Here is a 13,829-nt window from a genome sequence, read left to right as displayed (position 1 = left end):
GCAGGTCAACCACACTGAGTGATACTGTTCATGACAAATGATGTAGGTGCCCAGCCAGCAGTGGGTTCCTTCACCCCACTACCCCAAGTCAAGACCAACTCTTTCAGACATTTGTGTAAAAAGGTTATTTTAATAAGTAAAAATGGCTAAGCTTCCAAAAGTTCTTAAATAGGATTTCAGAGGGAGGAAAACATCGAGGCCAGCGAGTAAGGAGACAGCCTGGTGCCAGGCAGATGAAGGGAAGCAGCAAAGTCCCTGCCCACTGGCCTCCTGCCATAAATACAGCCCAGCCCTTGGCGGGAAGGGCCGCGCTCCTATGTACACCTGGGAACACTATGTACACACCCCGAGGGATGCGCTACTCCCTGGGAGCCGGAGGAGAGTGGTTCCTGTGCCTGCCGGGGACTCCCCAGCCCACCCACAAGGGAGGCCTCCCACACACCCGCCCTTGCCATGAGGGCCCACTCTGATGGCGCAGGCCTGCCCTTCCAGCCCCTGCCATTTGTGCCCAGAACCACAGCCGAGAGACACCTTTTCCTTCTGAACATGTTTCTCATCTCTGAAGGCAGACAGGGCAAAAGAGGAGCCTCTTCTCTGGCCTCTGCCTCCTGGGCTCCAGGCGCTGCAGCAGGAGCAGGCCTGCCAGGCGTCAGGACCCTGTCTTTGGTCTGGCAGGGTGGATCTCTCCATCACACAGGCAACGGCCTCGTCTTCCCTGCGGGAGAGGGAGGGGAGGGGAGGGGTTCGTCAGTACCAGGATTGTCAGCCTCTGTCCCAGAGCAGGAGGGAGGCGGGCAGAAGCACATAGGCAGCAGGCAGCAAACGACAGACTCAGCCCTGAGCAGCCAGGTCCCGGCACAGCCCTGCAACCCAAGGCGGCCAGGCAGGCAGGAGGGCGGGCAGCCCTGGGCTGCTGGCCCCACACTCACCTGGAGACTCTACAGCCCCAGCCATCAGGCTGAAATCAAAGCAACAGGCAACTCACTGGTGGGCTCGTCTTGGGCCAGGACCCTGCTGCCCCCTCTCCCTCTGAACTCAGAACATTTTCCAGACCCTCCTGTGAGTAGGCCAAGCTGGGGCTGGAGCCCTGTATTCTAGCCCTGTGGCCTGGCTCACTCATCTGGGACAGGTGAACCCTGTCCTTTCCAGCCCCAGGAGCTGAGGCCTGCTTTGGAGGGTGTGTACGGCATGAGCCCAGCCAGCCCAGCCTCAGAGAATCGGAGAATTGTGTCCTGGGCCTCAAGTCAGCAACACTGCTGTGGGCATAGAGGGCTGGGCCCCTCCTCACACTACCCCATCTCCAAGGGGGTCTTCAATTTCCTGTCTATAAAATGGATGCAGCACCATCTGCCCTACTTCCCAGGGCCAGGGAAGGTTGTGAGATTGTGCAACAGGTTCTGGGGAAGTTTCATAAACTTTTTAAAAAAAGGGAAAAAAAGAAAAAGCCTATTCAGATAAGGGCAGCCCAGTAGCTGTGATTGGGCTGTGGGGGAGGCTACGCCACCCTGGCCCCCTCCCCAAAGACTCACCCGAGGGCTGCAGCTTCCTCCTGATGGAGCCTGGGCGGCTAGTGGTCCCGGAGCCCGGGGCGGAGTGGGCTCGAGCTGAGGGCTGTGGGGTCTGACAAGCCGGCTCCCACTGTGGGCAGAGAAGGGTGGGTGGGTGGGGCTACCCTGGGTCTGCCCCGCCCTCCGCCCCAAGTATTTCCCCTCCCCAGCCACCTGAAACTGTTCTCTCATCTGCAAGATAGGCATGATGATACAATAACCGTGGGGTGGGGGGAATTGTGAGATAATTTATATAAAGTAAACAAGTTAATCCTGAGCACCTGTGTGCCAGCCTGCACCCCCCCCCCCCCGCCCCACATCCCACCCACAACCCACCTCCATCTAGCCGATGACCCGCACAGGTACCGCTGAGGCCAAGGGGAAACACCTTGACTGGTGGCTACTGGGTTTGGGCTCATGTTCTGGCTCCACTCCCTCTGGTATCTGCCCCTCCTCCACCACTCCAGGCTGTAGTCCCCTCCCAGCCCCCCGCTCCTGCTCACCCACCGCTGGCCCTGGCAGGCCTGTGGCGGTCCTCGTACCTCTAGATGCTCCTGGCTGGACCAGGACCCGAGCTCTGCCCTGCGGGATCCGGGGCCCAGCTCCACAGAGCGCACCCTCTCGGCAAACTTGAGGGAGTAGAGCGTCTCACTGGTATTCTTCTCCACAGGGGACACCTAGGGGACAGGAAAGTTCACTCCCTACCCAACTAGCTGGCTGCCCTCACAGAACTGGAAGGGGTACCAAAGCAAGCTCATGGCCAGGGGACTCTAGAAGGCTATCTGGAGAAGACTGAGGGAGGGCAACCAAGGTGACAGAAATGGAGGAACCTGCAAGCACACGGGGTGCACGTGGCTAGATCTGACAGGGAGGTTGGGGGGTACACATGTCACTAACTTTGGAGCTGATGACAAGGGGCCCTTTCCTGCACAGCCTAGGTGGGGGTACTTGGGCAGCAGGGGAAGGAGGGGGTCCCTGCTCTTAGACCTGGTTGAGCCCCTACATGTTGATGGCCACCCCACCCGGCCCACCTGAGGCCCTCACCTGCACCACCATGAGGGTCTTGCTGTCCCCACTGAGTGAGTCCTGCAGCAGGTAGGTGAGCTTGGAGTTGCGGAAGGGCACGTGGCCCTGGCGGGAGCGCAGAGCAGCAATGACATCCCCCAGGGCCGACAGCGACTTGTTGATGTGCTGCGCCTCCCGCAGGCGGCTGCCCTCCGCCCCCGACTTGCCCACGCGCTCTGATCCGGCCAAGTCCACCAGGTTCAGCTTCCCTGCAGGGAGGGCACTGGGCAGGTCAAGGCCACCCTAGGAGAGGGGGGCGGGGGTGCTCAGGCCGGGCAGCCTGTGGACCTCACTCACCAGTGGTTCGGAGGCCCGTGCTGCAGTCCACGCCCCGCACTGTCACGATGAGCAGGGCGTGCGATCGTGAGCTGTGCTCGTTCAGGTTGGTGAACTCCGTGGTACGGTTGGTGTGGCCAAACTCGAACACCTGGGGCCAAGGGGCAGGGAGGGCAGAGGCATAGGGTTTGGAATGGGGTCTTTGGAATCACTTGTCTGGAGAACCCCTGTGAGGGGCATCACCTGCCCCATAGAGGGGAGGAAACAGGCTCAGAGAGGCCTGGGAACCTGGCAGAGCCTGTACCCCCTATTCTGTCCTTCTCTGAAGCAGCTCTGCTGTGGGCGGGGCCTCCCATCATTTCCCCGCCCCCGGCCCACCCAGCCCCACACCTTGTTGATGTCCTCCACACTCTGCACCTGGAACTCAGTCAGCCCTGGCACATACAGCTGCCCGCTGCCATCTGGGCACAGCCGGATCTCCAGTTTCTCCTGGGGCTCCTGCCCCAGCAGGTCCCTGAGGGTAGGAAGGACGGTCACTCCCTCCTCCTAGCTTGCCTTCGGCCCGCACTGCACCTGCCCCCAACCTGGAATGTTCCCCCAACCATCACACCTCAAGAAGCCTTCTTGGACCAGGCTAAGCCCCTCCTCCTCCCCCACTCCCCCACCCCCTCCCCTGCACTCAGGCTCATGAAGGGCAGAGAGGCAATGCTGCTCAAAAGTCCTGTGGTGATGCTACTCCTGCCCCACGATGCACTACCCTCTGTAGGCAGGTGCCCCCAAGACCCCAGTCTCACTTTTCACTACCTGGTGCAGCCTGCAGGTAGGGTGAGGACATCTCAAGGGGAAAAGGGGCGCCTCAGTTTGGGTATCCCAGGTGGACTCAGAGAGCCCTCTCTCTCCTGCCTGTTAGTGGAGGGGAGGGGCCTGGGACCAGTGGAGCCCCTGGGCTCAGTCAGGACGTTCTGCCCTGCCTCCCTTCTTCCCATCTCATGTGGTTCCATGCAGCCCTAAGGACTAAAAGCTGCCCAGGAAGTCTCATGCCACGGCCTCCCACCTGAGGGCCACCACCTGAGGACCTCCCACCTGAGGGCCCCTCACCTGAGAACCTCGTTGTAGATCTCGGCCGCGCTGACGGTGATGGTGTACTCCCAGTCTGATGCCTTCTCCTGCACCTCGGAGAAGAGCAGTTGCAAGGCCCGCTGGTTGATGCCTGGGTTCTCAGTGGTCCCCTGGGGACAGAATCAAGGCTCCAGTGAGCCAGGCCTCTCCCTACCACGAGGACTGACCCATGCAAATGCTCACATTGTGTCTGTGGTCCCCACCTGGTCTGGCTACCCCTCGAAGGCCAGTCTCCCTGACTGAAGCTCTCACCTGCATGCTGGTCTGCCCTCGCAAACGCCATCAGCAACAAGCAGCTTCACCTCCTTGGGCTTCATTTTCCCCTTTAAAATGGCCCCACCTGCCAGGATTGGGCCTGGGACTCGAAGCGTCTGGCCCGGCTGGCACACAGAGGCTGCTGATACACACCTGGCCTTAGTGGGCCACCTGGGAGGGGCACCGGGGATGTATGATTTCCCTGCCACTGCCTAACGGGGCTCGATGTCAGGTAGGCCATGAGCCAGGCTCCGTGGGTGGGGCAGGGGAGGCACAGGCAGAGTGGGCAAGCGACCCGGGGCTAGATGGGCTGGCTGGCCTTTCTAGAAAGAAATCTGGAATCCTCACCTGGGCCTCACTTTTGATGGCACCTCCCCACCTCACCCTCTTCTGCTTTCTGCCACTGGGGCCTCCTTGCCAGGCCTCAGTTTCCCCAGCATGCTCCAGGCTAATAGCTTTGGCTCTGCTGTTCCCCCTGCCTGGAGTGTTTATCCCTCCTCTCTGTGACTGCCTTAGGTGTCTGCACTAATGTCACTTCCTCAGGAAGGCTTCCTCTCCCTGCAAACGCCCGATTCGTCCCTCACCGTTGCTTCCTCGTACTTGGCTGACTCTTTTCCCTAGAACCTGGCAGGACACTTCCTGATTTGCTGTGTGCACTGCCATCTCCCCGCTGGTGGGCTGGCCCCGTGGGGGCAGGCACTCTGAGCTCATGGCTGTGCCCCATGCCAGGCCTGGTGCCTTGTGTACATGGGGCCTCAGCAGGGATGTGTTGGAGGAAAGATGCCCCCGGTGGTCACTCAATTCTAAGCACCCAAGACAGCTGGGAGCCGAGGAAGTGCTGCACACACTCCCTCCTTCTTAACCCCCGTCTTGCTTGGCCTGCTTCCCACTAATCAGTCTCATCAATCCCAGAATTGAGGGAAAAGAAGGTCCAGATTGAGGAAGAAAGGACCACCATGGCAGCCTCCCCAAAAAGCGCCCAACAGTCTGGGCCAGTAGGACACCAGGACACCTGCCCCTCTCTCCTACCCGGGGATCTCACAGCATCCCCTCGAGAGCCAGGGAAATCCTAACAAACCAAAGACATGCCTGGGGCCAGCTTTCCATTTTGATCTACAGTCAAGTTTCTTCCTCCTCTCAACACCCCCACTCCATTCCCAGCCACACCCACAGAGAGCAGGTGGCACAGGCGGGGAGATGAGGCCTGATAAGAGCTGGGGGCCCATGACAGCCTTCACCAGCCCATCTCTCTTGCTCCCGGGGGATCTCCTTGAGAACCAAGACCCACCCTCATTCACCCTGACACCCACAGGGCCCAGCATGGGCAGCCACATAGCAGGAGCCCAGTAAATGTGTGTGGGTGAAATGAAAGCCAGTCCTGAGAGATGTCACAGTGATCTGCCCTGGACTCGGAGCCCAGGCCGAGACCCCTCTGAGGCCAGAGGTTATTGTCGGCACACCTTCCCCTCCTCTGTACCTACTGGGGCCATGCAGGTGTGCCTGAGCCAGGTGCCCCCTCTTCAGGCCTGGTGCCTGGGCTAACACAGGTAACTCTGAGATCTGCTTCGAGGTGGCTGTGAAGACCAGGTGAGGCACAACACGCCCCAAGCAGAACCTCGAGACCCATGAGGGAAGCCCCCATAATGGCAGCAAGAGGGTGGTCTTCACTCTCTGAACCCCTGCCCCATCCATTGGGTACCCACCTCCATCGTGTATGTCTTGCCAGCACCCGTCTGGCCATAGGCGAAGATGCAGACGTTGAAGCCGTCGATGCAGGAGGTGATCAGGGCCTGCACCTCCTGGAACACCTGCAGAGGGGCCGTGGGATGGAGGGTGCGGGGCTGCCAAGGCTGCTGGGATCAGGGGCCCCCACCAGCATCTCCCCCTGACCACTCCCCACCTTTGGCAACAATATAGCACATGTTATTGTGGGCAACAAGGTCACTATGGAGGAATTTGTGACTAATAAATCACTTACACTAGAAATCAGTGGGCAATCTCATTGCTCTGCTGTTCTGAAAGGAAGTTACTATCCAGCAGCACCTAAGAAAAGGGCCACCCAGCTCCGGAGCTCTGGAGCCCTTCCCCAGCTTCTCCCCTTCTCAAGGTGGGTCAGCAAATGAAGGCAGAGCCACACTCACATCCTGCTGTGAGGCCCGTGGGGAGAAGACCTTGTCCAGCTCAAAGGAGACAGGCTTTCCTTTGTGTAGTAAGTGAATGATGGAGTCATCGTCAGGATCAAAGGTCACAGCACTGGTCGACTCGGGCCCTTCCCCGTCCTCTTTGGTGACTGGCCGGACACGGGCAATCACCCGGATGTTCCCTGGATTGGATCAGGGAGGAGAGAAGGGTACAGGAGAGGTCAAGACCAGACTGCCTCCACACTGGTGTCCATAGCTGGCTAGTGGCTCAGGAGCCCTCTGCCTTCTAAGCAAGGCCTCCAGGACAAGGTGGTCCAAAAAGCTGTTATCAGTCACTCACACTATAGTATGAATTCACGTATCAAAATACTTTCTTGTTGAGCAAACCGGCTGAGGGTAGGAGCCTCATCTTGGGGACATGGAGGAAAAGTCAGTTGTGGGGCTCAGACATTGCACCCAGTTTGGGTGGGATACCATAACGGACAACTCTTTACACATCTGGACTTCAGTTTCCTCAGCTACACAAAGAGGGGCTTAGGTCCCAGTTAGCCATGGGGCTTGTTCTATCACTCTTAGAAGGGCACTGGCAATGCCAGGACAGGGCTTGGGAATCAGATGGGCAGACAGGACCAGGCAGAGGGTGCATGACTGGTAGCACATGGAATGCACACAGGCAACAGGGGAGATCCAGGGGTGTTTGGGGCACAGATCTGATCATGCCACCCCCTTGGCTTCATGCCATTAGGTGGGATCCCAGAGCTCCTAAAAGGAAAACTCTCCACCACAACCAGCATGGCCCTGCCTTCCCTCCCCCTGTCCACTCCAGCTCACAGTCCAGGTCTCAGTCCTAGCTTCCCCTCCTCCAGGAAGCCCCCCAATACTCCCAACTGTCAGATACCCAGAGGCTCACAGAGGCCCTCCCCAGCCCAGGTAAAGGGGCAGTGATGGGGTTCTCTGGGTGGATAATGATCACTTTCTGCTCCCCCAGCTGAAATGAGTACCGTGAGGGCAGGGATGGGTTATGTGGGGCCCACAGCCATATCCTCTCAGTGTCTGAACAGCACCCGGCACAGAGCAGGCACTCCCTAGACCTGTGTGCAGTGAATGGGTGGTGTCTCAAGCTTGACCAGGCTCTAAGTTACAAGTGGCATTCCAGCCACCCACCACCACTACTTCAATCCCCACCCCTCAGCCACCTGGTAGCCTGCCACGGGCATTGGGGCAGAGTTGGAGAGATCCCAGGTGGACCACTAGCCATGCAGTTTTGAGCAAATCCCCTGTGACTTCTCTGTGCCTTGGTTTCCTTATCTACAAAGATGGAATCACAGTCGCTCCTCAGTGACAGGGCACAGTTCCATGGAGTGCTGCTGGGGGCCGTGGGGAAGGGCAGATCACCTCCGAGGTAGGTCAGGGGCCCCTCTGCTGGGCACCCCCCAGCCCACCCAGCAGTCACCTTTCAGCCGCACCAGCTCATTGTGGCACTTCTTACGCAGCTGCAGCTCCCGGCGGTATTTGCGCAGCAGCTCCTGGTTGTTGCTGTTGACCTCCTCGATGGCCTGGCCGATCTGGTAGGGGACGCGCAGTGCCGTCAGGGGGTCAGCTCCATCAGCCTCGCTGGCCCAACTGCCTGTCCCCGACAGGCTGCTCACTGCCTCCCTCCCGCCTGGGCTGAGGACTCAACGTCAGATTTTCCCAATAACCCCTCTGGGTAGGTACTGAGACCAGGCCCATTTTACAGAGGAAGAAACTAAGCCCCAGAGAGGCTAAACCAATAGCTCAAGGTTGCTCTGCTGATGGGTAAATAGGACTCAGCCTTCACTCCAGAGCACCAGCACCTGGCTGACCACATGATTCAGCTGGACCCAAATCCCAGCTCTACCCTGAGGAGCTGGGAGACCAGAAGCAACTGGCTCTATGGCTTCCAGCCTTTTCTCATCTGTAAAATGGGTATAACAACATCGAACCTGTGGATCTATAGGAGCTGGTAGGTAAAAATGGCCAGGTTACATTTCATAAGGAAAAGAACAAGCTGCAGACCACTCGTACACCTGCTCCCCTCTGCTGGGTGAAAGGGAAGTGTGCATACATGTATGTATCCATCAGCAGTTTTCATCATGCTCAGAACACCCTTCAGGGGAAATACTGGGAGACCAGCTGCCTTCGAGGAGCAGGCTGGGTGGCAGAGAGAAGCCTCTCCTTTCCTTTCTGTGGAGTTTGTACTTTCAACATGTCTGTGTATTATTGACACAATTTTTTAAAGGAGAACTGTTTTCGATTCCCAAAATATATCAGTCTCTCTATCCTGCAGAGCTGTCATACAGATTCAAGGAGCCGACGGCTATAAACAGCTCGGCACGTAGGAGGCACTTAAGAGACATTGGCTATTCTCATACTGTGCAAGTACAGCTTGAAAAAGTTGAATTAAACCTAACAGATGTAAGAATATATGTAGCATGTTTGAGATATAAAGCTCTGCCCAGCATGTACTGGACATAAAGCTGTATGTAACTTGTTTGGCTTTAAGAGTCATAACAAGACAGATGCCCAAATTACCTTCCCCCGACCAGACAGTTTTTCAAGCAGGGTCTGGGGACGGCAGTGTGTGTGGGAGGGGCGCTGCCGTCGGGGGAGCTCTGGCTGAGTGTTTGCAGGGAGCGCTGGGCAGGCGCCGCAGCTGCCTGTGCGGCCCGTGCTCACCTCGGCCTTGACGCTCCTGAGCGCCTCCTGTAGCAGCAGAGGGAAGCCGCGCACCTGGCGCTTCAGCCCGTTGTAGTCATTGGTCAGGGTCCGCAGGGCGGGCTGCAGTGTCAGCAGGTTGGTCCGGACGCCTGCAGGGACACCAGGGGTGTGAGGCAGACCGGGTGAAGGGCTGCCTCACGGGGCAGGCTAAGGCCCAGGCTGCCAGCTCACCTGCCAGGTTCTCGTGCACGGCCTTCATCTCCACCTGGGCTCTGGCAAAGGCCTCCTCGATGGCCCGGTTCTTGTCCTCCTCCAGGGACTGCATCTCCTCCAGCATCTGCCCATGTGCCCGCTCCAGCTCCGACTCGTACATGGCGATCTGGCAGCCAGGCCGGAAGCTCAGTGCCGCAGCCATGGGAGGGAAAGAAGCCCCACCCCTCACGCCTGGCACATGTGAACACCCACACCAGAGGGGAAGGGTTGCCATCTCTCCCTGAAAAGGCTGGGAGCTCCGTGCATCTACTACTGCCCAGCATTAGGCTGGCACCAACCTGGGTCCAGGCACATAACAGCTGCACAAGCCACGGGCCCCAAGAGAGCAGGGGAGAGCATTCATCATGATACTGACTAGAGCATCCTTCCAAGAGTGTGTGTGCTGGGCTCTGAGCAAAGGGCCTCTTGAGCCCCACTGGGAGCTGGGTTCTGTTGGAACCCAAGTGCTCAGCCGCTGCACCGAGCAAAGGCCGGCCTCTGGCGTTCGAACCCCACGCGCACATGCTCCCCTGATAGACACGCGCCCCCTCACTTGGCCCGCGCACCTGCGCCCGGAGCTGCACAGTCAGCTGGTGAGAGCTCTGCAGCTGCTGCTCCATCTCCTTCAGCACCTGCCTCTGCATGGCCACCTGCTCCTGCAGGTGCTGGTTCCGGGCCTGGGACTCACTGAGGGCCTGCTTGGTCTTGGATGACTCCACCTCCACCGTCTTGATGACGTACTGTGGGGGGAAGGACAGATGGGTACACCAAGGTGCGTAGGTGCCTTGACCTCACCCTGGGGTCCTGAGGGGACCCTTAGGAACATCCCACCAACAGCCTCCAGAATACTAGAGGAGCCATGAGGTCCCGGCTCTCCAGAGCGCTGTAAGGGCCTCCTGGAATCTTCTCATCTTAATGAGCCTGGCTGTGGCCAGAGACTGGGCACAGAACAGACAAGAAGGGCAAAGACAAGGGCAGAATCTAACAATGCATCACGTCCATGCCTGTCACACGGGCACCTCAAGCATCAGATGCTGGATACCTAGACATGCCTGGCCCTGTACAGCAAGAAGGGGAAGGGATAAGACTGAGTGCAGACCTGGAGGTACTCATGCCTACTTAGTCACCAAGACAAGCCCCTCCTATGTCTGGCCCATCCTGGGCTCCAGGGATCAGAGCTGAGGCACAGTCCAGGGGTGCACAGGGTCCTGCATGCGGCTTCCTGGCCCCAGGCTCACCTTGACGGGTGGTGACTGGGCCCGCAGGCTGGCAATAGTCTCGTGGCTATCGCGCAGGCGTCGGCTGAGCCGCTCCTCCTCCTGCGCCTTCTCGGCCAGGCAGTCCTTGAGCCGCAGCTCCACCTCGGCCAGCCGGTCAGTCTTCTGCTGCACCTCCAGATTCAGCTCTGACAGCATGCCTTTGTTCTCCGCCACCTCCAGCTGTAGCTGGGACAGCTTGTCACGGAGCTGGGCACTCTCCTGTAGAGGAGGCACGGGGGGCGGGACAGGTGTGAGGGAGGTAGATGGGGACTAGCAAGCAAGAGCCACTGGTAAGAACTGGGGTGACTGTTGGGAGTAGAGCCCCCCGGGACCACCCTGGTCCTGGGCTCACCTGGCTGTGCTCGCAGCCCGTGCAGGGGGCTGCTGGCTTGGCCCGCAGCTCCTGCAGCTCCGCCTCGCAGCGCCGCATCTCCTGCCTCAGTCGCTCATTCTCCACCATCAGCAGGTCCCGGTGCTTCTCCAAGTCGGTGCCTCCCTGCAGAGAGCCAGAGCCGAGTGGGGGCATGTGGTGAGGGCAGATCAGGGGAAAGACAGAGCAAGGAGGCAGAGACAGTGCAAGGGCCGGGGAGAGAGGAGAGCTGTGGAAAAAGAGAGGAGAAAAGAGAAAGAAAGGCCAGTGATGGAGAAAAGACAGAAGGGGCTCCAGAGGAGATAAAGACAAAGATAAGACAGAGGAGAGGAAGAGACAGAGAAAGGTGGTGAAACAGGAACCGCTCCCGGCTGCATCCGCCCCTTTCATTCTATTTTCCTGAGTGTGAAAGTAACAAGGAAAGTAGTATTTATACACAGAGTTCACACTCCACTTTACATCAGCGAACAAGAATTAACCTCCCTCCCTTATGGGTCACATGGCCTCTGAGGGCACAGTGAGTGGTGACTGGTATCCAGGGAGTGTTTCTGGGATAGGATGCTGCCCCGCTTGGGTGGGACCTGAGGGCTTGGAGGAGATGGGGTGACACCCCTCACGTGGAAGTGTCGGTATGCACAGGGACGGGCCAGCCCCCCCACCCCCTCAGGATGGCACTGTCAAGCTCACCAGCTCCGATCGAAGGCGGCTCACTTCCTGGGCCTGGCTTATAAGCTTCTCCTTCAGGTTTTCTACCTGCCAACACAAAGCCGGGGCACAGTGAGCTTTGTTCCTCACCTCCAGCCCACTCCCCAAGCCTCTTGCCCAACCCCACAGCCCCAGCCCTCTCTTCAGGTGCCTGGTCCTGACAGCCCTCAGCACCCTCTCCCATCCCAGGACCCAGCCAGCCTGGGCTCTCAGGAAAGTCTGGGGAGCAAATGCAGCAGAGGTGGCCCTGGCGCCACCCAGGGTCCACGCCAGGTGCAGCACACCGGGAGACTCAGGAGGCTGACCCTCAGGACGCCTGCCTTGCACAGGCCCCTGCCCAGGCTGCACCTACTTTTGTATTTGCAATTGTGTATCTTTTTTTTTTCTTAAAAGGGCCCCCAAATTGTATAAACACCAGGCACTACGAGACCTGGATCGGTCCTCAATCAGCCCCTAGAATTTTCCACTTTGAGTGGTTCCTGGTGAGTCTGCCTGTGGAGACAGATCTACCAATGACCAGGGCACATTTGTGGCCTGTGTCCACCCTAGCTCCCAGTCTGCCTTCCCAAAGCGCCGTGGCCAGTGGAGGCTGTTAGAAAGAGAAGGGGTGTGCACCCCATCAGGAGACAAGAGTGACCTGGCTCGGCCAGAGGGCAGGGCAGGGAAACCAGCCCTGAGAGAGCAAGGTCCCCGCGGGCCGGGACCCTTATCCACATCAGCCCACCTCCAGGAATCTGCCTTCAGGAAATAACCCCAAATACAAAGATTTTGGCACCAGCATTCATCAGAGCAGGTTTGGGCTTTTTTTTTTTGCAGAACATTCTGTGATGACCACACCGCATGATGGAAAAGGTACGGTGAGAGTCAGACTCACTCCGTGGAGGATAAGGAGGTGCAATTTACACGAGCAGGCCACGAAACACTGGGCTCTTATTGCCTCACATCAGGGGACAAAGTCCACTGCCCACAGGGGCCGGCCAGGTCAGGTGGGTGAGGGGCAGTGCAGGGCTGGACGCCCTGCAGCCACCTGAAGGAGGCAGAGGACTGTAGCTGAGCAGAGACACAGGCCCAGTGTCACCAAATTTCTGATCTTTCAAGAGAGGCCAGACATTGGGATTTTCAGGGTGTGTGTGGACATCGCTGAGATGTCATCAGCAGTCTGGGGGCTCAGAGCCCACTGTCTCCTGGGGCTGGAGGAGGCAGCTGAACCACATATCAGACGCTGCCTCTTTGAGCAGTTGGGGCGGGGGCAGTGGGCCACAGGCTGCATCTCGCCTCCAAGGGAAAGGCCAGTGACACCAGCGCTGCACACTTGTAGCTGGAGGGGCGGATTTCAAGACCCAAGACCCAGAGAGGGGCTGGGAGGCCCTACCTGGATGCCCAAGGCCTCCTGGTGGACAAGCAAGTGATTTGAGGGCTGCGACCGAGAAGGTCACTGTCACCTCCCCCACCCTTCCTGGTCCCTTCCTGGCAACGCGCTGGGCATGGACCAAGCCAGCAGTAAAGCCTGTGCCGCTCCTCTGCCCGCTCCAATCCCTCTTCTGTTAAGAGCCTGGTGCATGCAGGGCTCAGTTCCTTCACCCTAGAGGGCAGTGAGGGACGGTTTGAATAAGGCCAACTTTCATTCCTTAGTCATGAAATTGGGAATAACCTGAATGCCCAACATTAGGGGATGGTCAGTGAATTATAGTACATTCACTCATAGACTTAGTTTATCAGGAGTTTTAAATGACGTGGGGAAAGGCTCCTCAACATATAAAGTCAAAGAAAAATCCAAAAACAAAATTGAGTATGCAATACAAAAAGCAGAGGTCCTTGGACTGCAGAATTGTGTTTGACAAATTCTTTACACTTTGCAGGGTAAAGAATATGTATTCAAATAATATGTATTCCTCTTGCACTCTCCCCATCCTCATACAGGTGGATTCTACCTCCTTTCGAAAAGCTGCTGGCCCCCCATCTCCCTTCCCTCCCTCAGAAATCACCCCAGGGAGATTCACTTGCACTGAGCTGGTTCCCCACACAGGCTGCCTCCTCAGCATCGGGCCAGGTGTGCTCTGACCTCTTCTGTCCCCAGCACCACTGACACTCAGACCTCGATGCAGTGAAAGAGGGGTCTTCCAGTGTTTACATGGGGGTCAGGATGCCTGCCTGCCGCCTG

At 58.2% G+C, this 13,829-nt stretch overlaps 1 protein-coding gene across 9 annotated transcripts in view; it reads right to left on the bottom strand.

Moving 5' to 3' along the window:
* Window positions 1-110: 110 nt before the first annotated feature.
* Window positions 111-13,829, bottom strand: part of KIFC3 (kinesin family member C3) — a 48,743-nt gene continuing 35,024 nt past the window's right edge. For 8 of the 9 annotated variants that reach the window (XM_074370665.1, XM_074370666.1, XM_074370669.1 and 5 more), the window contains 16 exons: window positions 11,651-11,716; window positions 10,946-11,089; window positions 10,573-10,812; window positions 9,901-10,074; window positions 9,314-9,461; window positions 9,101-9,231; window positions 7,857-7,968; window positions 6,404-6,585; window positions 5,966-6,070; window positions 3,987-4,117; window positions 3,279-3,402; window positions 2,910-3,039; window positions 2,592-2,821; window positions 2,090-2,224; window positions 1,530-1,638; window positions 111-715 (listed from right to left, as the gene is read on the bottom strand). In XM_074370665.1, coding sequence (XP_074226766.1) covers window positions 690-715; window positions 1,530-1,638; window positions 2,090-2,224; window positions 2,592-2,821; window positions 2,910-3,039; window positions 3,279-3,402; window positions 3,987-4,117; window positions 5,966-6,070; window positions 6,404-6,585; window positions 7,857-7,968; window positions 9,101-9,231; window positions 9,314-9,461; window positions 9,901-10,074; window positions 10,573-10,812; window positions 10,946-11,089; window positions 11,651-11,716 — 2,187 coding nt within the window. In that variant the 3' untranslated portion in view covers window positions 111-689. Of the gene's footprint in view, window positions 716-929; window positions 959-1,529; window positions 1,639-2,089; window positions 2,225-2,591; window positions 2,822-2,909; window positions 3,040-3,278; window positions 3,403-3,986; window positions 4,118-5,965; window positions 6,071-6,403; window positions 6,586-7,856; window positions 7,969-9,100; window positions 9,232-9,313; window positions 9,462-9,900; window positions 10,075-10,572; window positions 10,813-10,945; window positions 11,090-11,650; window positions 11,717-13,829 lie in introns of all 9 variants that reach the window. The other variant, XM_074370667.1, reaches the window with a different exon arrangement.

This window comes from Camelus bactrianus, chromosome 9 (genome assembly GCF_048773025.1).
Source record: "Camelus bactrianus isolate YW-2024 breed Bactrian camel chromosome 9, ASM4877302v1, whole genome shotgun sequence".
NCBI lineage: Eukaryota > Metazoa > Chordata > Mammalia > Artiodactyla > Camelidae > Camelus > Camelus bactrianus.
Note: the sequence above shows the minus strand (reverse complement) of the source record. Positions and strands in the feature narration are given on the sequence as shown.